Below are 26,710 nucleotides of genomic sequence, written 5' to 3'. Positions count from 1 at the left end.
CCGCTCGATGATAGTTGGTTCTCACGCTGCACTTGCCTTATATCATGTTGGCACCCCACCTCTCAGTCTCTGACGTCTGACTGCCCCCCTGCCCCATCTCTGAACCTTTTTCTATTAAATTGTTTATAGTTCTGTAATTCTCCCTTTGGACACTTGGTGGCGCCATATAAAGAAAATATGATGATTATAAGTAAGCCCAGGATTCTTAGGTTCTAACATCTAACCCATTCTAATCCTTCACCATTACACTTACATTTCAGTTTCCTTTTACGTATTAGGGAATAACATAATTTCCACAGGACCTAAAATGACCTAATCTGGTGTTAGTACCTAAAATGATCTATTTAGACGGCTAGAACCTAAAAAGACCTAATTCTGTTACTTACGTTGAAACAATATAAATATACTGTGTAAATGTGCGGAATGAGTAGTTTTCATATGTAATTCATATATACCGATGTGTCCTGTTACAGCCTTGCTGCGTAGCGTATGCAGCGCGACCGCCGTATTCCCAAGATGAATTGGTGTGAGTGTACGCACGCCCCCGCGATCCATTTCCTTCTATGGGAAAGCGCGGCTGTGAATGGACCGCAGCTTCCCGCGGTATAGCGCATCGCAGGAGCAAACGCTGCAGGAAGTAGCAGGGCACAGCTGTAATAAAGGCGCAGTGTCTCACACATAATGATACGTTGTCTGGTGTTGTTTTATTTTCATACAACATATAAATTCCTAAAGTGAAATCTATAAAATCCTGAAACAGGGGGCAGATGTATTAACCTGGAGACGACATAAGGAAGTGATAAACCAGTGATAACGCACCAGCCAATCAGCTCCAATATGTAAATTAACAGTTAGGAGCTGATTGGCTGGTGCATTTATCACCTTGCACTTATCACTGGTTTATCACTTCCTTATGTCGTCTCCAGGTTAATACATCTGCCCCATGGATTGAAAAACCGTACTTTTAGTTGTGCATGTGTAGAGCTGTGCTTGCTGGTTACTGGCGTGTCCTTCAGATCCAGCGTCTGACACGGATGATATACTTCCGCTGTACCCACGGCCCTACTTATTGGCCAGCTAGATGCTGTGCCCGGCTGGGTTAGTTTGAATTATTATTTTTTTATATTAATTTACTACTCACCTGACCCCCCCATTCCATGATCGGCCACTGCCCCCGCGGGCTCACTCGCCAGAGCTGCCATGTTAGTGATGGTGGGTTTCCCATTTGAGCGTCCAACCATGCAGGGGATGTGCGGAGCAGTAGAGGACTGTTCCTGTAACGTTGGGAGTCACAGCAGCAGCCATGTGCTGAGTACGTTACGCCCAGGGCTTAAAGTGGTCCTAGAGAGGGGGTGGAACTCGCTCCCCACCTCCCCGATGCCTGCTGCATAAAGGGGGTGTGACCTCAAAAGAAAGGGGCGTGGTCATGCAATAGTATCCCCAATTCAAATTACCCGCACAGTAGCACAATCTAATAAACATTACACCACATAGTAATGTCCCTTATTCATGTTATGACACACATTAGTGCCCCTTATACACAGTAGTAGCACCCCTAATACACATAATGCCCACAGCAGTAGTGCCCCTTATACACAATGCCCACAGCAGTAGTGCCCCTTATACACAATGCCCACAGCAGTAGTGCCCCTTATACACAATGCCCACAGTAGTAGTGCCACTAATACACATAATGCCCACAGCAGTAGTGCCCCTTATACACAATGCCCACAGTAGTAGTGCCACTAATACACATAATGCCTAGAGCAGTAGTGCCCCTTATACAATGCCCAGAGCAGTAGTTACCCTTATACAATGCCCCACTGTAGTGGTAGTGGCCCTTATGCAGTACAACTAGCAGTGGTGCCCCCTATGCAGTGCCCACATTAGTAGTGCCCCCGGTAGTAATTCCCCATAGTAGTGCCTCCAGTATTAATGCCTCTTGTATTATTGCCCCCAGTTGTAGTGCCCACTGTGGTAGTGACCTTTACACACACACCAAAAAAAAAACCCAATACATACCTGAAATCCCGCTCCTGCGTCTGCACACTCCCTGACGTCTCTCCCATAGTGCACTCTACGGGACCGGAGCTCGGCTGCTGCTGTGGGGAGGGAGCTGGGTGCCCGCTGGTAACAAAATCTCAGCGGGCAGCTTGGCATCTCCCTGCGTGCCGGCGTGACTTCTTGGGTTAGGTGTACCGGAGCAGGCTGAACTGGTCTCCAAATGGAGCTGATGGAATGCAGTTCCGCCCCATTTCGGCTCACTTTAACCTCTTGTTAGGCCCAATGTGCATATCATTGATAGTGCGAAAATCTATATGGCCTTTGCCGTCAACGTCAAAAGAGGAATGGTTTTCTGTAAACCATATTGTCTCTTTCTGGGGCAGTCATAAGGCCAGCCATGACTTCAACTTGCAATCTACAGCCACACCACACTGGATAGGCCAATCTCACTAGATCTTGGAAGCTAAGCAGTGGTGGGCCTGGTTAGTTCTTGGATGGGAGACCACCTTGGAATACCAGGTGCTGCAGGTACACTGGGCTGAGGTGCTGGAAGACAGGTATTCAGCGCCTGCAAGGGAGCAAGAATCCCATATAGCTCATATAGACACTAAAGTTCTAGGGCATCAGCATTCACAATAGCTGCTCGCAGAGCAGTTTTGCTTACATACATGGAAAGCTGATTCAGAATCAAAGAAGGTTCTGGAAACTTTGCCTTTGGCTGGAAGTTTCTGTTTGGGAAGGAGTTAACATATATTCTGGGGTCAGAAACAGACTCCAAGAAGGTCACGTTTCCTTCCACATATAACCCCAAACCTAGGGGTCCAGTTTCGGCCTTGTCGGTCATAAAGAAACGTAACAGCCCCAATACAATAAGTTTGGTAGGGCAGAGAAGCAAAGGCAACCAGAGGGCCAGCTTCCAAACCAGAGGATAAGCCATCAGCATGATGGTGCGGGCCTCCTTCTGGGGGACCCCAAAAGGATAGGGGCCCGACTTCTTCAGTTTGCACGGATCTGGTAGCAGTCTACAAACAAATGCCTGGGTGTAAGAAGCGGTATCTCTAGGTTATGCTTTCCCTGCTAGAAGCATCCTCCTCGAAGGTTCTTCTGTTCCAGTCCGTCTCGGGAAGAGGCGAAGGACAGGGTTTGCAAGAAGCAGTTCAGAAATTGCTTTTGTCAGGAGTAGTCATTCCAGTAACCCCTGCACAAAAGGGACAGGGGTTTTTACTCCAACCGGGTTTGGGTTCAGAAGGATCCTTTCACCACATTCTCAAAATCCTAAACAGATAAGTTTGGGTACCACGGTTCACATGGAGACGTTGCGCTCCATAGTTTTTGCATGGAGCCAGGAGATTACATGGTATCCCTGGATAGTCAGGATGCTTACCTACAGGTTCCTATAGCACTTTTCCATCAGTGTTATCTCAAGGATCACCATCCTCCAGCAACATTTTCAGTTCCAGACCTTACCCTTTGGGTTAGCCACAGCCCCCAGAGTATGTACCAAAATGATGATGATTATGGCAGCTTATCTCTAGGAAGGGGATAAGAAAATTGCCATACCTCGACTACCATTTGTATCCTGGCACAATCACAGGAAAAGCTTCTGTGCCATCTCCAACAGACAATGACTTGTCTGCAGAGGCACGGGTGGTTCATAAATGGGGCAAAGTCATCTATGGTTCCGTCACAACGGATGACTCGCTGTGGGGCTGTACTGAATTCCAGTCTGCATAAAATTGATTACCTCGGAACAAGATATCCAGGGTACAGTCAAGTACTCAGGAGTTGTCACACAGTCAAACTATATCAATCCACGCAGCTATGCGACTGATGGCTTTGATGGTGTCAACATTCGACATGGTGGAGTATGAACAATTCCACTCATGACCTCAGCAGCATCTGATTCTGGCCAGATGGAATGAAGTACATCAGACAATAAGGAAACAGGCTATGGTACTTTCAGAAAAGGTAAGAAAGTCATCAGCCTGCTGGCTACAGACATCCCATCTAGACAAAGGGAGAACCTATTTGGATATCAGATTGGTAGATCCTGACAACAGATGCCAGTCTTCAGGGCTGGGGAGCAGTGTCTGGAAGATTATGGTTCCAGGGCAATGGACCACAGAAGAAAGTTGCCTGCCAATAAATCTGTTAGAACTTCGGGCCATATACATGGCACTGATTCAGTAAAAGGACATTCTGCAAGGAAGACCAGTCCAGATCCGCTCAGACAATTTAACGGCAGGGGTGTACCTCAACCATCAGGGAGGAACGCGCAGCCAAACAGCAATGAAGGAGGTAAGTCACATACTAAAGTGGGCAGAACTCCATCTTCCAGCATTGTCCGCAGTATTCGTTCCGGGAGTCCTAAACTGGGAAGCAGACTTTCTCAGTCGACACGCCATTTAAGCAAGTGAATGGGCTCTACACCTGGAAATATTTCAGACTCTGGTAGACAAGTGGGGTTTGCCAGAGATAGATCTCATGGCGTCCCGTCTGAACAACAGAGTGCCCGCATACGGGGTAAGAACAAAGGTTCCCGGAGCGATATTTGTGGACGCCATGTCAGTGAAATGGGATTTTCATCTGGCGTATCTATTTCCTCCAATCATCCTGCTACCAGCGTGGTGAGGAAAATAAAAGAAGCAAAGGGGGCCGTGATTCTAATAGCTCCGGCTTGGCCCAGAAGACATTGGTAGATAGATCTGCAGAGAATGTCGATGGATGCTCCACTTCTGCTCACTCAACGTCGAGATCTACAAATGCAGGGTCCTTGTTATCACAGGCATCTGGATTGACTATCGTTGACGGTGTGGCTCTTGAAACCTCTATCCTGAAGTCAAGAGGATTCTCACAACAGGTAATTCAGACTATGCTCAGAGCGAGGAAACCCTCCTCAGCTCGCATTTATCACCGAATATGGCAAGCCTATATTCATGGTGCAGTGAAAGAAATATGGACCCGAAATCTTTCCAAGTTTCCAGGGTCTTAGATTTCCTTCAGGTGGGCATGGATAAGGATTTGAAGGTGGCTTCCTTGAGAGTACAAGTATCAGCACTAACTGTATGGTTCCAAAAGAAAATTGCCAATTTACAGGATGTGCGTACTTTTTCCAGGGAATGCTGCGCATTCAACCTCCTTTTGTTCCTCCTACATTGCCTTGGGACTTAAGTCTAGTCCTGAGAACCCTTCAAGTTGCTCCGTTTGAACCACTTAATAAAGTGGATCTTAAATGATTGACAGCTAAAGTTCTCTTTCTACTGACTATGGCATCAGCTAGAAGAGTGTCAGATTTAGGAGCGCTGTCATGTAAGTCTCCTTTTCTGATTTTTTTTATCCAGATAAAGCAGTTCTCAGAACTAGGTCTGGGTATCTTCCTAAGGTGGTGTCTAAATTCCACCTTAATGAAGAAATTGTAGTCCCGGCTTTTCAGGTATCGGGACTTTCTGCTGGAGATGCGTCGCTGGACGTGGTCCGGGCATTAAGGATCTACGTGGATCATACCAGTGCTATCAGAAAGACAGATTCTCTCTTCATTCTCTACGGATTTCACAAGAGAGGATGGCCTGCTAATAAATAGACACTGGTGAGAGGGCTTCGAATGACTATTTCGGAAGCATGTTCTCAAGAGGATCTCCCTGTTCCGGCTAATATCTCTGTTCACTCTACTCGTAAGGTAGGTTCTTCATAGGCAGCACAACATGGTGCTTCAGCAGAACAGATATGTAAGGCAGCCACATGGTCTTCCATTAACACATTCATTAGACATTATGCTTGGATACTTTTGCCTCTCATGACGCTGAATTCGGGTGTAAGGTTCTCCTGTCCAATCAGGAGCGTCCCGATCACTAAAATTGCTTTGGGAAATCCCATTGTTATCCTGTGGATAACCTGTGGACCCTGCCGGAGAAATATACGTTATGGTAAGAACTTACCGTTGATAATGGTATTTCTCCTAAGTCCACAGGTTCCACAGGGATCCCACCCTGACGCACCTGAATTGAGGATCCTTTTACTCACTAACGTCTTCCTTCTTGTACGGAAGGGTGCGCCTGATTAGGGCTCACTATGATGCTCCTGCCTTGTGCTTTGGCATACAACTGATTTGCCTGAGCCAGGAGGCGGGGATATATGGACGGACCCACTGCATGCTGGGAGGCCGGACAGCTTTGATCGATTGGTGCCAATCCACTGTCGTTCCATCATATCCCATTGTTATCCTGTGGATCCTGTGGACTTAGGAAAAATACCGTTATCAATGGTAAGTTCTTACCATAACGTATATATTTACTAAAGTGCGGGTTTATCGAATGGAGATGTTGCCTGTAGCAACCAATCAGGTTCTAGCTATTTTCTGGTAGATGGTGCTAGATAAATGATGGGAAGAATCTGATTGGTTGCTATGGGCAACATCTGCACTTCTGTAAACCCGCACTTTAGTAAATATACCCCCAAGTGTCCACATTTAAATAGAGTTTACAAGATAGGACAAAGTCAATTACCGCAAATGGCGCATTCTGTTTGAGCATTATGGGAAGAGAATGTTGTGTAAGGTGTAAATAGAGTTAATTTCCAGGACCTCTGTGTCATATGCGTACATCGCTGGACAGATTAACCCTTTCTTCTCCTGTGCACAGGAAGTGGAGCGCGAGATCTCATTCCGGACTGAGTGCGGTCTGTACTACTCCTACTACAAGCAGATGCTGCACGCCCCATCCATCACGCAAGGTACAGCTGTTACCGCTAGCAACAGGCAGGAAGTAGTGTCCTAATCCAGTACAAGCAGGCGTAACACGGGATGTGGGATCTGAAGTCCCAGGGCAAGCGGAGAAAAGTAATCCGCTATTAGTGCCGCGCTCAGTCCTGATTCAGAGCTGCACTCAAATCGGCCACATTGTATGCTTGGAAATAAATGCGCCCGATTTGAGTGGAACTCTGAATCAGGGCTGAGCGCGGCAGATTTGGCCTCATCTGTGTGTCTACGCCGCCTCTGTCCATCCGCTTGTGAAAGGATCCGTCTTCACTATCAGCGAGTATTTGCATCAGCCATATCCCTGGTGGAAAAGATCTTTCTGAAATCAGCCACATCTCTGCACTTGCTCACCTCTGAATATGCTGCAATTCCGTCTACACCCCCGACGCCACCCGTTTATACCCACTGACTATGGATCAGGCCCCAAATCTTTGGAATCTGAAGGATATTTTACTAGGCCTTGAAACGTCATGATACAGGAAACATAGTAGGAAGTATCCTGTATCATGATGTTTCAAGGCCTAGTAAAATATGGTTCAGCCATCGTGCCCGAACGGAGCTATAATTGAATAGCTCCGTTGGGCACCCTATGCTGGCATAACAAATAATTGAATTCATGATGGGGGGAGCTTGGCTAAAAGAGTATATAGATGATGGGGGGGTGATGGACAGAAGAGGGTGGGAGGAAGAAAATGCACTTGTGTGTTTAGCAAATGGCGTTAGAGGGCGGTGCTGGAACACCGGCTATATCAAAGTAATGCCATTTATGACGTATGAGCGTGTGTTTATTTATGACCTGGTCTGGGCAAAGCAATCTGGGAATCTCTAATGACAAACTGCTTCCTGCTGAGTTGTCAGACTAAAGCTGATGTCTGGAACTGCCCCTCCACACTCACCCACTGGGGTGAGTTACACTTAAACCAGTGGGAGAAACCATAGGACCGTTCTCTGCTACGGAGATAACCATCAGGAGATACTGCCTGGAGTTATGTCCATGACATTGGTGTCTGCATCTCAGTAGTAATGATGGTGAGATGTACATAGAGAAGAGAGAACAATACAACATGAATTCCTTCGTTTTGATGTTTGCTTTTTATAGTAAACTTTTGGGCGTTCCTTGTAGGTATCAGTGATTTAATCTATGACAACAAGACAGAATCCATGAGGACTATTAATATTCTGGAGCGGATGAACGTTTACCAGGAGGTTCTCCTTGCGGTGATCTACAGAACATTGAACTTCTGGGTCAGTAGCTTTGTGCTCAGTATCAGTGTCGTAGCTTGTTATTGTGTAGCTACCTGTATACTATTATTGCCTCATTAACCATCCAGTCCCGGGAAGATTCCATGCATTGTTCTTCAGTAGACTTATGCTGGCCACGTATTCTGCAGAGCTGGGCAGTTGTCCTGGTGTCACAGTGTGACGTGTGTCAGTGTTCTGGACAGAGCTAGTTACTGTATATTGTTGTGTCATATATTTATAAGCTACTGTATACATTACATCATCTCTCCATCCATACAGTGGGCAGCAGTATCCCGGGAGCCTGCAGTCCCTGCCTGTTACATAGACTCGCATGGCAGATACTTAGACAGTTGATGGGGTTTTCAGAAACACCGTAGAAGTTTTACAGTTTCCTTTTTACTCCGTCTCCAAGACTGCACAGACATGAGACCTCTGACTTTGTATACTGCTAGGATGCTTTTCCGTCTGTCCCCTCCTTCTGCTTCGCCTGGAGATTCACTGACTTTAGGAAAGGGTAAAATTACTGCTGACAACCCCCTGGTTATGTTCATGAATGACTAGCATTATAATAATAATAATAATAATAATAATAATAACAACAATGTGAGCTGCAGCTACTTGGGAAAGGCAATAGGTCCTCCATAAGCTTTACATCACCTGGGGAACAACTGTGGTTCAAGCAACAAACCGACACATTACAGTTCCAAAGTGGATTCAGCACTAGAACTTCTGCTGCTGCTCCATTAGTAGGATAAAACGATCATGCTCATATTATATATATATATATATATATATATATATATATATAAGCTTGCAGAGAATTCTGGGATTAGTAGTACCTCCGTAGTTCAATGCTGATTTATACGCTATCGGTGCTAAGTGTGCATTTGCTTTCTGGTGGGAGAATCCATGCTATCAGAGTCATATTCTCATTGCCATCTTTATTTCCCAGAATTGCCTGGAACCCGTCTACTTCTACATCTACACTCTGTTCGGCCTCCAGGCGTTGTACGTAGCCACGCTCTACATTAACAGCTGGCTGCTGAGCGGGTCCTGGCTGTCTGGATCCTTAGCCTCTGTATGGTACATTGTTAACAGGTAAGGGTCAGTTCCTCGTCCTCCATGCCATTCTGCTCATGCAGACAGTTGCGCCGCATACAGCGAGATCACGGCTGTAGAACGTCCAGATGAGTTTATGGAAATCTCACTGCAGATATAGAGCTGATTATCTCGTTCTGTGCTCATTTTTTTTTCTACCAGTAGTTTATTGATTTTTAGAGTAATAAAACAACCCAGAAATCAGACAGTAGGTGACGCGTCACATATGAGCAGGTCCGTCAGAGATACAGGTCTGGCGCTAGTTACATTTAGCGTGATACACATGAGAACATGCCTGTGCAATACAAGTCCTCACGTCTATCCCCTGACATGTATATAAAAGGTGTGCCATGTGGGAGTCATGCTAAGATTTCATAGTAGTCCTCTTTCCCCAATTTATTAGACTTGGCAGCACATCCTCTAACTAGGTGAAGATAACTTGCACCAATGGAAAAAGGTCCACAGGAGGTTAGGAGTAAGTAGCTCAAACTTTTGAACCTCGGCCAATAAGTTCCTAGAAGATGGGATCAAATGGGATGGGGGTGCTGGGTGAGGACTTGGGGGGGTTTCCAATGCTTCTCCAACCTTTAGTCTCAAGACGTGTGGGTTAGTTACCAAAAGAAAGAAAAAAAATATATTGTACTCTGTTTTGAGTCCATAACATACGCTCTGTATGATACATGGTCACTGAGTCTTTAATGTAATGGAGCCTTGGGTAATACCACATCGTTACCCGCCAGTGATTGCAGATCACACTGGTGGTGTTCACACCTTCTGGCAGGTGTTCCTCAGGGTACTGATAAAAACTGGTTAAGGGTTACTGATATAAAAAACAACCTAGTGTGTGGTGAATCGGACAAATCCTTCAAGATCGTATTCGCCCTTTAATTTAATTTATAATTCCCATGTCCGTCGGTTTGATAGTAGTGGAATAAAGTCCTGTTACGTCATCACAGAGAGGTGTAAGGACTCACATCATCTAGAGAGTGATTGGGGATCGTCCTGCCGATGTAAGAGGAGACAATCATTGTATAATATAAACATTTACTATTTATTCAAATGTATAGAAACTTCAAAGCATAAAATAATTGCAATTAACATATACTTACTAAGATTACTAAAATCAAAAAATAAAATATGAGATGCAAAGTAAAAAGAAATGTTTGTGTTTAGGACACCATAGGATGAGTATATGGAACTGTAACATTGTATCTGTGAGCCCCTATGCTGGAGCGCTGTATTTGTCACTGTCTCCCCTATGCTGGAGCGCTGTCACTGTCTCCCCTATGCTGGAGCGCTGTATTTGTCACTGTCTCCCCTATGCTGGAGCGCTGTTACTGTCTCCCCTATGCTGGAGCGCTGTATTTGTCACTGTCTCCCCTCTGCTGGAGCGCTGTTACTGTCTCCCCTATGATGGAGCGCTGTATTTGTCACTGTCTCCCCTATGCTGGAGCGCTGTATTTGTCACTGTCTCCCCTATGCTGGAGCGCTGTATTTGTCACTGTCTCCCCTATGCTGGAGCGCTGTTACTGTCTCCCCTATGATGGAGCGCTGTATTTGTCACTGTCTCCCCTATGCTGGAGCGCTGTATTTGTCACTGTCTCCCCTATGCTGGAGCGCTGTATTTGTCACTGTCTCCCCTATGCTGGAGCGCGGTCACTATCCCCTATGCTGGAGTGCTGTTACTGTCTCCCCTCTGCTGGAGCGCTGTCACTGTCTCCCCTGTGCTGGAGCGCTGTATTTGTCACTGTCTCCCCTATGCTGGAGCGCGGTCACTATCCCCTATGCTGGAGCGCTGTGACTGTCTCTCCTATGCTGGAGCGCTGTATTTGTCATTGTCTCCCCTATGCTGGAGCGCTGTATTTGTCACTGTCTCCCCTATGATGGAGCGCTGTCACTGTCTCCCCTATGCTGGAGCGCTGTCACTGTCTCCCCTATGCTGGAGTGCTGTATTGTCACTGTCTCCCCTATGATGGAGCGCTGTATTTGTCACTGTCTCCCCTATGATGGAGCGCTGTATTTGTCACTGTCTCCCCTATGATGGAGCGCTGTTACTGTCTCCCCTCTGCTGGAGCGCTGTCACTGTCTCCCCTATGATGGAGCGCTGTATTTGTCACTGTCTCCCCTATGCTGGAGCGCTGTATTTGTCACTGTCTCCCCTATGCTGGAGCGCTGTATTTGTCACTGTCTCCCCTATGCTGGAGCGCTGTATTTGTCACTGTCTCCCCTATGATGGAGCGCTGTCACTGTCTCCCCTATGCTGGAGCGCTGTATTTGTCACTGTCTCCCCTATGATGGAGCGCTGTATTTGTCACTGTCTCCCCTATGCTGGAGTGCTGTATTTGTCACTGTCTCCCCTATGCTGGAGCTCTGTATTTGTCACTGTCTCCCCTATGATGGAGCGCTGTATTTGTCACTGTCTCCCCTATGCTGGAGCTCTGTATTTGTCACTGTCTCCCCTATGCTGGAGCTCTGTATTTGTCACTGTCTCCCCTCTGCTGGAGCGCTGTATTTGTCACTGTCTCCCCTATGCTGGAGTGCGGTCACTATCCCCTATGCTGGAGCGCTGTATTTGTCACTGTCTCCCCTATGCTGGAGCGCTGTATTTGTCACTGTCTCCCCTATGCTGGAGCGCTGTTACTGTCTCCCCTCTGCTGGAGCGCTGTATTTGTCACTGTCTCCCCTATGCTGGAGTGCGGTCACTATCCCCTATGCTGGAGCGCTGTATTTGTCACTGTCTCCCCTATGCTGGAGCGCTGTATTTGTCACTGTCTCCCCTATGCTGGAGCGCTGTTACTGTCTCCCCTCTGCTGGAGCGCTGTCACTGTCTCCCCTGTGCTGGAGCGCTGTATTTGTCACTGTCTCCCCTATGCTGGAGCGCTGTATTTGTCACTGTCTCCCCTATGCTGGAGCGCTGTATTTGTCACTGTCTCCCCTATGCTGGAGCGCTGTATTTGTCACTGTCTCCCCTATGCTGGAGCGCTGTATTTGTCACTGTCTCCCCTATGCTGGAGCGCTGTTACTGTCTCCCCTCTGCTGGAGCGCTGTCACTGTCTCCCCTGTGCTGGAGCGCTGTATTTGTCACTGTCTCCCCTATGCTGGAGCGCGGTCACTATCCCCTATGCTGGAGCGCTGTGACTGTCTCTCCTATGCTGGAGCGCTGTATTTGTCATTGTCTCCCCTATGCTGGAGCGCTGTATTGTCACTGTCTCCCCTATGATGGAGCGCTGTATTTGTCACTGTCTCCCCTATGATGGAGCGCTGTATTTGTCACTGTCTCCCCTATGATGGAGCGCTGTATTTGTCACTGTCTCCCCTATGATGGAGCGCTGTCACTGTCTCCCCTATGATGGAGCGCTGTATTTGTCACTGTCTCCCCTATGCTGGAGCGCTGTATTTGTCACTGTCTCCCCTATGCTGGAGCGCTGTATTTGTCACTGTCTCCCCTATGCTGGAGCGCTGTATTTGTCACTGTCTCCCCTATGATGGAGCGCTGTCACTGTCTCCCCTATGCTGGAGCGCTGTATTTGTCACTGTCTCCCCTATGATGGAGCGCTGTATTTGTCACTGTCTCCCCTATGCTGGAGCTCTGTATTTGTCACTGTCTCCCCTATGCTGGAGCTCTGTATTTGTCACTGTCTCCCCTATGCTGGAGCTCTGTATTTGTCACTGTCTCCCCTATGCTGGAGCTCTGTATTTGTCACTGTCTCCCCTATGCTGGAGCGCTTTATTTGTCACGGTCTCCCCTATGCTGGAGCGCTGTATTTGTCACTGTCTCTCCTATGCTGGAGCGCTGTATTTATCACTGTCTCGCCTATGCTGGAGCGCTGTCACTGTCTCCCCTATGCTGGAGCGCTGTCACTGTCTCCCCTATGCTGGAGCGCTGTCACTGTCTCCCCTATGCTGGAGCGCTGTCACTGTCTCCCCTATGCTGGAGCGCTGTCACTGTCTCCCCTATGCTGGAGCGCTGTCACTGTCTCCCCTATGCTGGAGCGCTGTCACTGTCTCTCCTATGCTGGAGCGCTGTATTTGTCACTGTCTCCCCTATGCTGGAGTGCTGTATTTGTCACTGTCTCTCCTATGCTGGAGCGCTGTATTTATCACTGTCTCGCCTATGCTGGAGCGCTGTCACTGTCTCCCCTATGCTGGAGCGCTGTCACTGTCTCCCCTATGCTGGAGCGCTGTCACTGTCTCCCCTATGCTGGAGCGCTGTCACTGTCTCCCCTATGCTGGAACGCTGTCACTGTCTCCCCTATGCTGGAGTGCTGTATTTGTCACTGTCTCTCCTATGCTGGAGCGCTGTATTAGTCACTGTCTCCCCTATGCTGGAGCGCTGTATTTGTCACTGTCTCCCCTATGCTGGAGCGCTGTCACTGTCTCCCCTATGCTGGAGCGCTGTCACTGTCTCCCCTATGCTGGAGCGCTGTCACTGTCTCCCCTATGCTGGAACGCTGTCACTGTCTCCCCTATGCTGGAGTGCTGTATTTGTCACTGTCTCTCCTATGCTGGAGCGCTGTATTAGTCACTGTCTCCCCTATGCTGGAGTGCTGTATTTGTCACTGTCTCCCCTATGCTGGAGCGCTGTCACTGTCTCCCCTATGCTGGAGCGCTGTCACTGTCTCCCCTATGCTGGAGCGCTGTCACTGTCTCCCCTATGCTGGAGCGCTGTATTTGTTACTGTCTTCCCTATGCTGGAGTGCTGTATTTGTCACTGTCTCTCCTATGCTGGAGCGCTGTATTTGTCACTGTCTCCCCTATGCTGGAGCTCTGTATTTGTCACTGTCTCCCCTATGCTGGAGCGCTGTCACTGTCTCCCCTATGCTGGAGTGCTGTATTTGTCACTGTCTCTCCTATGCTGGAGTGCTGTATTTGTCACTGTCTCCCCTATGCTGGAGCGCTGTATTTGTCACTGTCTCCCCTATGATGGAGCGCTGTATTTGTCACTGTCTCCCCTATGATGGAGCGCTGTATTTGTCACTGTCTCTCCTATGCTGGAGTGCTGTATTTGTCACTGTCTCCCCTATGCTGGAGCGCTGTCACTGTCTCCCCTATGCTAGAGCGCTGTATTTGTCACTGTCTCCCCTATGCTGGAGTGCTGTATTTGTCACTGTCTCTCCTATGCTGGAGCGCTGTATTTGTCACTGTCTCCTTTATGCTGGAGCTCTGTATTTGTCACTGTCTCCCATATGCTGGAGCGCTGTCACTGTCTCCCCTATGCTGGAGCGCTGTCACTGTCTCCCCTATGCTGGAGTGCTGTATTTGTCACTGTCTCTCCTATGCTGGAGCGCGGTCACTGTCTCCCCTATGCTGGAGCGCTGTTACTGTCTCCCCTATGCTGGAGCGCTGTATTTGTCACTGTCTCCCCTATGCTGGAGCGCTGTATTTGTCACTGTCTCCCCTATGCTGGAGTGCTGTATTTGTCACTGTCTCCCCTATGCTGGAGTGCTGTATTTGTCACTGTCTCCCCTATGCTGGAGCTCTGTATTTGTCACTGTCTCCCCTATGCTGGAGCGCTGTCACTGTCTCCCCTATGCTGGAGCGCTGTCACTGTCTCCCCTATGCTGGAGCGCTGTCACTGTCTCCCCTATGCTGGAGCGCTGTATTTGTCACTGTCTCTCCCCTATGATGGAGCGCTGTATTTGTCACTGTCTCCCCTATGCTGGAGCGCTGTATTTGTCACTGTCTCCCCTATGCTGGAGTGCTGTATTTGTCACTGTCTCCCCTATGCTGGAGCGCTGTCACTGTCCCCTGTGCTGGAGCGCTGTATTTGTCATTGTCTCCCCTATGATGGAGTGCTGTATTTGTCACTGTTTCTCCTATGCTGGAGCGCTGTGTTTTTCACTGTCTCCCCTATGCTGGAGCTCTGTATTTGTCACTGTCTGCCCTATGCTGGAGCGCTGTCACTGTCTCCCCTATGCTGGAGCGCTGTCACTGTCTCCCCTATGCTGGAGCGCTGTATTTGTCACTGTCTCCCCTATGCTGGAGTGCTGTATTTGTCACTGTCTCTCCTATGCTGGAGCACTGTATTTGTCACTGTCTCCCCTATGCTGGAGCGCTGTCACTGTCTCCCCTATGCTGGAGTGCTGTATTTGTCACTGTCTCTCCTATGCTGGAGTGCTGTATTTGTCACTGTCTCCCCTATGCTGGAGCTCTGTATTTGTCACTGTCTCCCCTATGCTGGAGCGCTGTATTTGTCACGGTCTCCCCTATGCTGGAGCGCTGTATTTGTCACTGTCTCCCCTATGCTGGAGTGCTGTATTTGTCACTGTCTCCCCTATGCTGGAGTGCTGTATTTGTCACTGTCTCTCCTATGCTGGAGCGCTGTATATGTCACTGTCTCCCCTATGCTGGAGCGCTGTCACTGTCTCCCCTATGCTGGAGCGCTGTCACTGTCTCCCCTATGCTGGAGCGCTGTCACTGTCTCCCCTATGCTGGAGCGCTGTATTTGTCACTGTCTCCCGTATGCTGGAGCGCTGTATTTGTCACTGTCTCCCCTATGCTGGAGCGCTGTATTTGTCACTGTCTCCCCTATGCTGGAGCGCTGTATTTGTCACTGTCTCCCCTATGCTGGAGCGCTGTATTTGTCACTGTCTCCCCTATCCTGGAGCGCTGTATTTGTCACTGTCTCCCCTATGATGGAGCGCTGTATTTGTCACTGTCACCCCTATGCTGGAGCGCTGTATTTGTCACTGTCTCCCCTATGCTGGAGCGCTGTATTTGTCACTGTCTCCCCTATGCTGGAGTGCTGTATTTGTCACTGTCTCCCCTATGCTGGAGCGCTGTATTTGTCACTGTCTCCCCTATCCTGGAGCGCTGTATTTGTCACTGTCTCCCCTATGATGGAGCGCTGTATTTGTCACTGTCTCCCCTATGCTGGAGCGCTGTATTTGTCACTGTCTCCCCTATGCTGGAGCGCTGTATTTGTCACTGTCTCCCCTATGCTGGAGTGCTGTATTTGTCACTGTCTCCCCTATGCTGGAGCGCTGTATTTGTCACTGTCTCCCCTATGATGGAGCGCTGTATTTGTCCATGTCTCCCCTATGCTGGAGCGCTGTATTTGTCACTGTCTCCCCTATGCTGGAGCGCTGCCACTGTCTCCCCTGTGCTGGAGCGCTGTATTTGTCACTGTCTCTCCTATGATGGAGCGCTGTATTTGTCACTGTCACCCCTGTGCTGGAGTGCTGTATTTGTCACTGTCTCCCCTATGCTGGAGCGCTGTATTTGTCACTGTCTCCCCTATCCTGGAGCGCTGTATTTGTTACTGTCTCCCCTATGATGGAGCGCTGTATTTGTCACTGTCTCCCCTATGCTGGAGCGCTGTATTTGTCACTGTCTCCCCTATGCTGGAGCGCTGTATTTGTCACTGTCTCCCCTATGCTGGAGTGCTGTATTTGTCACTGTCTCCCCTATGCTGAAGCGCTGTATTTGTCATTGTCTCCCCTATGATGGAGCGCTGTATTTGTCCATGTCTCCCCTATGCTGGAGCGCTGTATTTGTCACTGTCTCCCCTGTGCTGGAGCGCTGTATTTGTCACTTTCTCCCCTATGCTGGAGCGCTGTATTTGTCACTGTCTCCCCTATGATGGAGCGCTGTATTTGTCACTGTCTCCCCTATGATGGAGCGCTGTATTTGTCACTGTCTCCCCTATGCTGGAGCGCTGTATTTGTCACTGTCTCCCCTATGCTGGAGCGCTGTATTTGTCACTGTCTCCCCTATGCTGGAGCGCTGTATTTGTCACTGTCTCCCCTATGATGGAGCGCTGTATTTGTCACTTACTCCCCTATGCACTCAGAGTTTTACCTGTAGACGCTTTAGTTCTGATCCAATGTTACCTTTGTATTGGACAGAGTGGAGACGACGCGGGTTGAGTTTACCATTCCCCTTAGAGAGAACTGGGCGCTGCCATTTCTAGCCGTGCAGATAGCGGGAATTTCCTATTACCTGAGACCTGATTTGTCACCTGTAAAGGAGGTAAGAGCCATCGTGGCATTTTATTTGGGGGATGGGCTGCTTTCATTATCACATTATATACAGTAGTCTTCACGCTAGGATGTTTTAGCAGGGCGCCACGCCTGCCCTGATCTTTTTAAAGGGCAAAATGCTCCCTGTCCTGCTAAATTAGCCTGCCGCACGCGCACGACATCTATTCACATTAAGGGGAATGCTTGCGGGAAGCATAGAACCTCCATAGGAGCTGGGCACGCACCCATCAGTGAGGCCATGACTGGGGAACGCCGCCATTAGTGACGGTGAGGGGGCCGGACTGCCCCCAACAGTGACACTGGTGGTGTCGCGCCCACTCCATGGCCGGCCGCTCTCCCTTTTTCAAGCACCTTACCCTGCCCATATCCTGGGGGAAACCGTATAAGGCGTGGCCTTTATTCATTATAACATATAGGGGTTGGGGTGTTTTCTTTATCACATAATATCTGGAAACTGCTATTGTCATTATCATGTTATATCTGGTGGACGATTGGTGTCATTATCATGTTATTTCTCATACGTCCTAGAGGATGCTGGAGACTCCAAAAGGACCATGGGGTATAGACGGGATCCGCAGGAGACATGGGCACACTATAAGACTTTGAATGGGTGTGAACTGGCTCCTCCCTCTATGCCCCTCCTCCAGACCTCAGTCAGACTTTGTGCCCAGGAGTGACTGGACACACACTAGGGGAGCTCTACTGAGTTTCTCTGGAAAGACTTTTGTTAGGTTTATTATTTTCAGGCAGACCTGCTGGCAACAGGCTCCCTGCATCGTGGGACTGAGGGGAGAGGAGCAGACCTACTTCTGTGAGTTTCAAGGCTCTGCTTCTCGGCTACTGGACACCATTAGCTCCTGAGGGTCTGATCACTTGGTTCGCCTAGCTGCTCGTTCCCGGAGCCGCGCCATCACCCCCCTCACAAAGCCAGAAGAAAGAAGCCGGGTGAGTATTAGAAGAACAGAAGACTTCAGTGGCGGCAGAAGATTTCAGGATCTCTGAGGTACCGCGCAGCGGTCGTGCTGCGCGCCATTGCTCCCACACACAAGCGGCACTACAAGGGTGCAGGGCGCCCTGGGCAGCAATATACCTCTTAGATATGACCTGGCAAAGTGATATACAGTGCATAGGCACTGTATACTGACCCCCGCCAATATAAAAATATGCAAAAATAACGGGACTGAAGCGTGCCGAGAAGGGGGTGTGGCTTAGCCCTCAACTCTATACAGCGCCATTTTCTCCTCTCAGAGATGCTGGGCCCGCCAAAACACTGTTAAACAGCTAACAGTGTAAAATGAGGGGGGGCACAGTTATATAGTGCAATATGGGTTCAAGCATGAAGCACTATATATATTTATATATAATGAGCGTATGTAAAATGAGTTGGTTAAAGTGTCTGTGTTTTCCCTGTCAGAAATATGGCCATTTTAGCAATGTTGGTGGGTGTTTAGTACACGTGTGTCGACATGTGTGAGTGCTCTACCACAAACAGATATGGGAATCCCTCTGTCGGCATTGCCGACTCCAGATGGTACTTGATTCATGAGATTAAGTGTCAGCATGTCAGTAGTTGTAAGCTTTTCCAAAGTAAGCACTGTTTGGGAGACACAGACGTAAGTGGGTGACCCTGTCGGCACCCACTATTATGACTGGGTGTGAAATAATGTGAAAAACCTATACCTGTATGTATATATATATATGTACTAGGTGCTTCATCGCGCCCTACGGGCGCTCTTCACACCGTCGCAAGGGGCTACGCCCCCTTAACCCTTGCATGCCTTTCTGGGGTTCAATATTTGTATTATATAAAGTATTACCTGCATTCCTTTGTTAGTGGTTAAATATTGCACAATGAAAGGGCGTGCGATGGTGAAGGAGGCGCAGCCCCTTGCGACGGCGTGAACAGCACCTGCAGGGCACGATGTACAGAATGTAGCGGGTGCGGGGGGGACTGCGGATGGTGTCTGTAGATGCTGCAGGTGGAGGGGGGGCAGAAGTGGGGGTGGGGCCCGGATGGGGAAGAGTCGGGAGGTGCTGCGGGTGGGGGAGGGGCAGAGGAATGGGGGATGCAGATTGGGGAGGGGTCCGGAGGCACTGCAGGTGGGGGAGGGGCAGGGGTGCCATGGGTGGGAGAGGGGCAGGTGTGGGGATGTTGTGGATGGGTGAAGGGTTTCGGTGGTGCTGTGGGATGGGAAGGGGCGGGAGTGCCGGGGGTGGGGTAGGGGTCCGCAGGCGCCATGGGTAGGGGAGGGGCAGGTACGGGTGGTGTGGCGCGTAGGGAAGGCGGTCCGGAGGTGCTGCTGGTGGTGGAGGGGCAGGTGCGGTGGTGCCATTGGTGGGGGAGGGGTTGGTGAGAGGGGGACCACGGATGGAGGAGGGTGTCTGCAGATGCTGCGGGTGGAGGGGGGCAGGTGTGGGGGGAGACATATAAAGGGGGTGGATGGTGGAGGGGGCCTGGAGGTGCTGTGGGTGGTGAAGGGGCGGAGGAGTTGGAGCCGCGGGTGGTGTAGGGGGTCTGGAGGCACAGCGTGTGGGGGAGGGGTGGAGGGGAAGGTGCGGAGGTGTGGTGCATTGGGGAGAGGTCTGGAGGCGCTGCGGGTACTGTACCTGCCAAAAAGGTAGTTGGAGGGTATGCAGTAACAGGGCCAGGACAGGGGTGACAGGGTCAGAACAGGGTTGACGGGGCCAGGACAGGGGTGACAGGGTCAGAAAAGGGGTGACGGGGCCAGGACAGGGGCGACGGGGCCAGGACAGAAATGACAGGGACAGGATAGGGGTGACAGGCCAGGGTAGGGGTGGCAGGAACAGGACAGGGGTGACAGGGCCAGTATAGGGTTGACAGGGCAAGCACAGGGGTAACAGGGCCAGGATAGGGGTAACAGGGCCAGCATAAGGGTGACAGGGCCAGCATAAGGGTGAAAGGGCCAGGATAAGGGTGAAAGGGCCAGGATAAGGGTGACAGGGCCAGGATAAGGGTGACAGGGCCAGGATAAGGGTGAAAGGGCCAGGATAAGGGTGGCAGGGCAAGGCCAGGGGTGACAGGGACATGACAGAACACAGGGCACGGGAGAGATTGGTATTAGGGACAAAACAGTGGTGACAGACAGATGTGTCTTACCGGAGTCACTGCTGCTGGCTGCTGCTGTTCCACTCCAACCTGTTGGGATCTGCTGCTGGTGGAGACTTGGCATGGCTGACTCTCTTAGGCTGGAGTCCTGCTTCCTCTGCCCGTCCGCATCCCTCCCCCCCTCCTCAGTCACACACCGCAGACCTCGCGCAGCTGCCGGGCACTGTGGTAAGGGGAGACTGGGAGTGACTGGTTAGCCCCCAGGAGATGCTGCGGCTGGAGGGAGGAGGGGGTCGGAGCCTGCAAGCAGCTCGGACTTCTGCAGCGTTACCCGCCGGCTAAAGTGTGTGAAGGGGCTGGGCGCACCTCACTGTGGGTGGCAGCGCTGCAGCTAGCGGTGGGGTTGCCGGGGCTGGAGATAACAGAGGCAGTACGGAACCTGCACAGCGGCAGGTGCCCCACAAAACTGCAGCTAAGAAGCGTGGAGTGTGCCAGAAAGTGACGCTCCTCCGCGCCAGAGAGGGGGGGGGTCAAGCACACAGTGAGCTGGTGCCCGTCTGTCTGTACGGCATACCCCCTCACACACCCCCATACCTCCCAAATGTCCCGATTTTCGTGGGACAGTCCCATTTTCTGGGGTCTGTCCCGCTGTCCCACCCGCGGGTCGCAGTGTCCCGCGGCAACGGGGGGGGGGTCAGTTGGAAAGCTCCTGTACTCGCTGTTCTGCTTAGCAGAGCAGCAGTGAATAGTGGAGACAGAGGGAGAGGGGGCATCAGGGGGTATGGATTAAGGGGGGGTTCCAGCAGCAGAGCCGGATTAAGGGGGGGGGGGGGCAGGGGGTACGTACCGTTGGCCCCACAGTTTTAGGGGGCCCCCCGGCTCGAGTAGCTCTGTCCCAGCTCAAAAGCCCCCCCCCCCCCCCCCCCCCCGTCCTGCCAGCAACAACGGCAGCATTGTGCTACTGTCAGCTGCTGCGTGTTGGCAGGTCTGTGGTGTTGCAGGTAGGCAGCAGTCTCCCTGCTTTCTTCTGCCTGTGCGGGTGTGTAGAGGGGAGCGACCACCTCCTCTGGATTTACCCCTAGCTGAGGGGCCAAAATTCCATAAAAAAAAAAAAAAAAAACAACAACCGGAATTTGCGTAAGGGGGCGTGGCCTCGCGTCCCGCGATTAGGCCACGCCCCCAACCCACAGCAGGCACAGCAATGAGATAGGGCTCCCCTGTCTCAAGTGCCCTGGCCCCCCCAGACTCATAATCAGCCCCTGGGGGCATGCCAGCAGCTCACAGAGCGCTGGGCATGCCACCTCACTGACGAAAACGGGAGCCCTACCGTGAAGCCACGCCCCCTTTTCGCCGAGTGTGTGTCCCTCCTTCTGTCTGAAGAAAGCTGGGAGGTATGCACCCCTGCCTGTGCCATGCCCATACTATCTGCTTCTGCTCCTAGTCTCCTGTAGATATGGCCAGATCTGTGACTCATTTGACTAACTCCGCCCACTGTTGTGACTCCGCCCAGCGTTAGCAAATGAATCACAAAGTCACAGATCTGGGCTATTATATAGGAGATGGTACGTCTGCATTGAGCTGTAGCTCGAGCACAGAAGTGATAGTATTTCTGGGGGCGTCCTAGTGAAATTAGGTATATGTTTCCCTCAGACTCCTCGGGGTCACAAAAATGTTATTTTGCCCAGTTACTACTCCCTGTTGTCGACACGAATACTATGTTCTATGTCGGCCATAATGTTTCCTGATTAGGTCCACAACATTGGCATTCAGTACATGTTCATACACATTTAGAACACATTCATGTCACTAGGGACCCTGATGTTCCTGACAGATATTATATATATATATATATGTGTATGAGATGTGTATCTATAGATATGTGTACATTTATATTACAATTGATTATGAATGCTGAAGTAAAGGTATTCTTTCTCATGTGCTGGTCGCTCTGTTGATAAAGCTCTAGGTCAGCCGTGACAAGATGGTCTCGACTCCTCACGAGGAGTCCGAGTGTTTATTCTTCTCCCGCCGTGGATAGAATAAAGTGAATGTCAACCCCTGGTCTGCACGGGGCCCTGTCACAAAGGATCGTATACAGGAAGCTGAGTGATATTTTAATTATATGCTTTGATGATATTTGCATTACATGGGATCCGGATTGAAAGTCGACAGTAACTAGGTCGACAATGTCTAGGTCGACCACTATTGGTCGACAGTAACTAGGTCGACAGGGTGTCTAGGTCGACAGGGTCTTTAGGTCGACAGGTCAAAAGGTCGACATGAGTTTTTCACAATTTTTTCCTTTTTTTGAACCTTTTCATACTTAACGATCCACGTGGACTATGATTGGAACGGTAATCTGTGCCGAGCGAAGCGGTAGCGGAGGGAAGGCACCATGCCCGAAGCATGGCGAGCGAAGCGGTGCACTAATTGAGGTTCCCGGTCACTCTACAAAGAAAACGACACCAAAATAACATTAAAAGCTCATGTCGACCTTTTGACCTGTCGATCTAGAACATGTCGACCTAGTTACTGTCGACCAATAGTGGTCGACCTAGACATTTTCGACCTAGTTACTGTCGACTTTCAATACCACACCCGCATTACATAAGCATTGGGGGAGTGCTTGTATTCAGAAATGGTCGGTTACCTTGTTATATTCCTTGGGTCTTATCTAGAACATTGCAGCTTGCTGCCATGCGACTACAAGAGGTATGGAGTATCTTCCCTATGAAGGGATAATCTGGTTTGGGGATGACTTTATTAATTTGATCTCAGCAGATACCACTGGTAAGTCTACCTTCTTGTGCTATGTTCCATCACAACGGTTGGTGACGCATTTGTTGTGGAATGCAGTCATTTTGACCGGTTGGATACCGTTTTTATTCCCCTTCTTTGCAGGTAGAGGAAGGTGAAAAGGTAAGAGGTCTGCAGCCTTTTCAACTTCGCAGAACCTGATATCGTCCTCTGTTTCTACCACATCCACCGCAGGTCGCTGGGTCTATCTTGCTGGAGCCCACACCGGTGGGAACTCGTCTAATTCTCTTCAGTCAGTCCTGGAATGGACTTGACACAGTGAGTTAAGAATAGAGTCCAAAGGGGGACATACTCAAGTTTTACAAATGATTCCCCTCACTGAGTTTTCAAATAGATCTTACCGATTCTCCTCTGGAGAGGTAGTATGCGACGCCATACAAGAGTTGGGTCAGGATCAGGACACTGTCCTGCTGTCCATGTCACAAAACAAAACAAAAAAGAAGCTTTTTCATGCTTCTGAGTCCGGACAGCTCGGTCAGAACAATCCCAAAAAAGATTTCTACTCAAGAAATTGGACTACAAGATGGAATCTCTCAGGGCAGGAATCTCCAACCTGTAAAAGAAGAAAGAGGGTTTAAATGCGGTCATCCGCATTAAGCTTACCTGGTTTGGCTATTCAGGATTGTCATTGCCATTTCACCGGAGTGATGGCAGTATGATGGTGGTCCTTCTATAGTAAGAGCCATTATTATTCTGTACTGGGACGCTCTCCTGACTACGGCGAGGTCAAGTGGTACAATTCGTTGTTTCTCTCTGACAGTTCTTCAACACAAAGAATCGCTGTTGATCCCAACGACGCAGAGGTCGGAGTTGGGAATAAGATTAGATACTGATCTGTTAAGAGTTTGTTTTTTCCTGTGGAAAGAGATCTGATGATCCAGAGTCGGATCAGATTTGCAACAGTGTAAACCCGTCGATACGTTCCGTTGATGCAGAAGATGGTTGCGGCCTACGAGGCCATTCAGTGAGCAGGTCAAATGCCAGAGTTGTTTTTGCGGGACCAGTTGGCCATGTGGTCCGGGTCTTACCTGCACATGCACCGGAAAATAATCCTATTTTCCAGGACCAGGATATATCTCCTGTGGTGGCTTCACAGTTCTCACCTCCTAGAGGGACGAAGGTTCGGGTTCCAGGATAAGATCCTGGTGTCCATGGATACAAGTCTCCGAGGCGGGGGAGAAGTCTTTCCAGGGGAAGAATTTCCAGGGGAAAAGGTCAAGCCGGGAAGCTTGTCTGCAATAAGCTTTCTTGAATTAAGAGCTATCTACAACGGAACATCTCGTCGTGTTCGGCCTGTCTTAATTCTGTCGGACGACTAAACAGCAGTGGCGTAAGTAAGCCACTAGGGCGGAACGAGGAACAAAGTGGAAATGGTAGAAGCCGCAAAAGTTTCCAATGAGAGGAAAGGCATGTAAACGCTCTAGAGGTCGTCGTTCCGGGTGAAGACAACGGAGAAATAGACTTCCTCAGCAGACACGATCTCCATCCAGGAGAGTTGGGTCTTCAAGAAGTTTTCGCAGAAGTGACAAGTCTTTGGGGAATTCCTCGATTAGACATGATGGCGTCTCGCCTCAACAAGAAACTTCAGGGATATTGTTCCAGGTCAAGGGACACTCAAGCTATAGCAGTGGACGCCCTCGTGACACCTTGGGTGTTTCAGTCGGTCTATCTGTTCCCTCCACTTTCACTCTTTCCGAAGGTGATAAACTTAAGAAAAACAAAGGTTCAGGCGATCCTCATTATTCCGGTCTGTCCAAGGAGGGCTTGGTATCCAGATCTTCAAGACTTACTCATAGAAGATCCCTGGCTTCTTCCTCTACGAGAGGACCTGTTACAGCAAGGACCGGGCGTGTATCAAGACTTACCGGGGCTGCATTTGACGGCTTGGCGGTTGAACGCCATATCCTAGCCCGAAAGGGTATTGCCGGTGAAGTCATTCCCACATTGCTTCAGGCTAGGAAAGAAGTAACGGTGAAGCTTTACCACCGTATTTGGAGGAAGTATGTGTCTTGGTGTGAATCCAAGAAGGCTCCTACGGAGGAATTTCAGCTGGGTCGTTTTCTCCATTTCTCTTACGTCCTAGAGGATGCTGGGGACTCCGTAAGGACCATGGGGTATAGACGGGCTCCGCAGGAGACATGGGCACTCTAAGACTTTAGATGGGTGTGAACTGGCTCCTCCCTCTATGCCCCTCCTCCAGACCTCAGTTAGATCCTGTGCCCAGGCAGACTGGATGCACTGCAGGGGAGCTCTACTGAGTTTCTCTGAAAAGACTTTTGTTAGGTTTTTTATTTTCAGGGAGCACTGCTGGCAACAGGCTCCCTGCTTCGTGGGACTGAGGGGAGAGACGCAGACCTACTTTACTGATAGGCTCTGCGTCTTAGGCTACTGGACACCGTTAGCTCCAGAGGGTCGGAACACAGGTGTCGTCCTCGCTGTTCGTCCCGGAGCCGCGCCGCCGTCCTCCTCACAGAGCCGGAAGATAGAAGCCGGGTAAGTATATGAAGAAAGAAGACTTCACAGGCGGCAGAAGACTTCAGTTCTTCACTGAGGTACCGCGCAGAGGTCGCGCTGCGCGCTGTTGCTCCCACACAGACACAGGCACAGCAAGGGTGCAGGGCGCAGGGGGGGGGGGGCACCCTGGGCAGCAATAATTACCTCAAATAAGACTGGCACCATTGTTAGATACTGCGGAGGCAGTATATTATAAAACCCCCGCCAGTATAAAAAAATGAGCGGGACCGAAGCCCGCCGTCGAGGGGGCGGGGCTTGATCCTCCAGCACTAACCAGCGCCATTTTTCTCCACAGCATGCTGCAGAGACGCTGCTCCCGGACTCTCCCCTGCTGAACCAAGTAACAGGACAAAAAAAGAGGGGGGGGGGCACATTTATTTGGCGCAAATCATATATATAAAAAAGCGCTATATAGGCTGGGACTGTGTTTTCAGTGTCTAGTGGCGCTGGGTGTGTGCTGGCATACTCTCTCTCTGTCTCTCCAAAGGGCCTTATTGGGGGGCTGTTCCCATATTCATAAATCCCAGTGTGTGTGGGGGTGTCAGTACGTGTGTGTCGACATGTCTGAAGCGGAAGGCTCGTCTAGGGAGGATGCAGAGCAGATGGTGGTGTTAAATGCAAATGTGACTTTATCGCATAAAAGATTGGGCAAAGCAGAGTCCAAGGACAAAGCAGGGAGTCAATCCATGGCTGTTACTGTGTCACAAGACCCTTCAGGGTCCTATAAACGTCCCTTTTCCCAGGTAGCAGACACTGATACCGACACAGATTCTGACTCCAGTGTCGACTATGATGATGCGAGGTTACACCCAAGAGTGGCCAAGAGTATTCAATATATGATTATTGCAATAAAAGATGTTTTGCATATCACAGAGGATTCCTCTGTCCCTGACACGAGGGTCTGCATGTTTAAGGGGAAGAAACCTGAGGTAACGTTTCCCCCATCTCATGAGCTGAACGCTTTATTTGAAAAGGCTTGGGAAACTCCAGACAAGAGACTGCAGGTTCCCAAGAGAATTATTATGGCGTATCCTTTCCCCTCAAAGGACAGGTTATGGTGGGAATCCTCGCCCACGGTGGACAAGGCCTTAACGCGCTTATCCAAAAAGGTGGCGCTACCGTCCTCGGATACGGCGGCCCTAAAGGATCCTGCGGATCGCAGGCAGGAAACTACCTTAAAATCAATTTATGCACACATGGGAGCCCTACTCAGGCCTGCAGTAGCGTCGGCAT

General features: G+C 50.0%; 1 protein-coding gene and 1 pseudogene across 1 annotated transcript in view; both read left to right on the top strand.

The window, feature by feature from the left end:
• The window catches only part of LOC134982199 (probable C-mannosyltransferase DPY19L3), a gene marked incomplete at its 3' end in the record, with an annotated part of 187,781 nt that overhangs the window by 133,513 nt on the left and 27,558 nt on the right, over nt 1-26,710 (top strand). Inside the window, exons 4-7 of the mRNA XM_063948703.1 lie at nt 6,642-6,732; nt 7,881-8,002; nt 8,952-9,097; nt 16,945-17,068. Coding sequence (XP_063804773.1) covers nt 6,642-6,732; nt 7,881-8,002; nt 8,952-9,097; nt 16,945-17,068 — 483 coding nt within the window. The remainder of the gene's footprint in view (nt 1-6,641; nt 6,733-7,880; nt 8,003-8,951; nt 9,098-16,944; nt 17,069-26,710) is intronic.
• LOC134982200 (5S ribosomal RNA) lies at nt 2,418-2,535 on the top strand (annotated as a pseudogene).

Source organism: Pseudophryne corroboree (assembly GCF_028390025.1).
Source record: "Pseudophryne corroboree isolate aPseCor3 chromosome 11 unlocalized genomic scaffold, aPseCor3.hap2 SUPER_11_unloc_6, whole genome shotgun sequence".
Taxonomy (NCBI): Eukaryota; Metazoa; Chordata; class Amphibia; order Anura; family Myobatrachidae; genus Pseudophryne; species Pseudophryne corroboree.
Note: the sequence above shows the minus strand (reverse complement) of the source record. Positions and strands in the feature narration are given on the sequence as shown.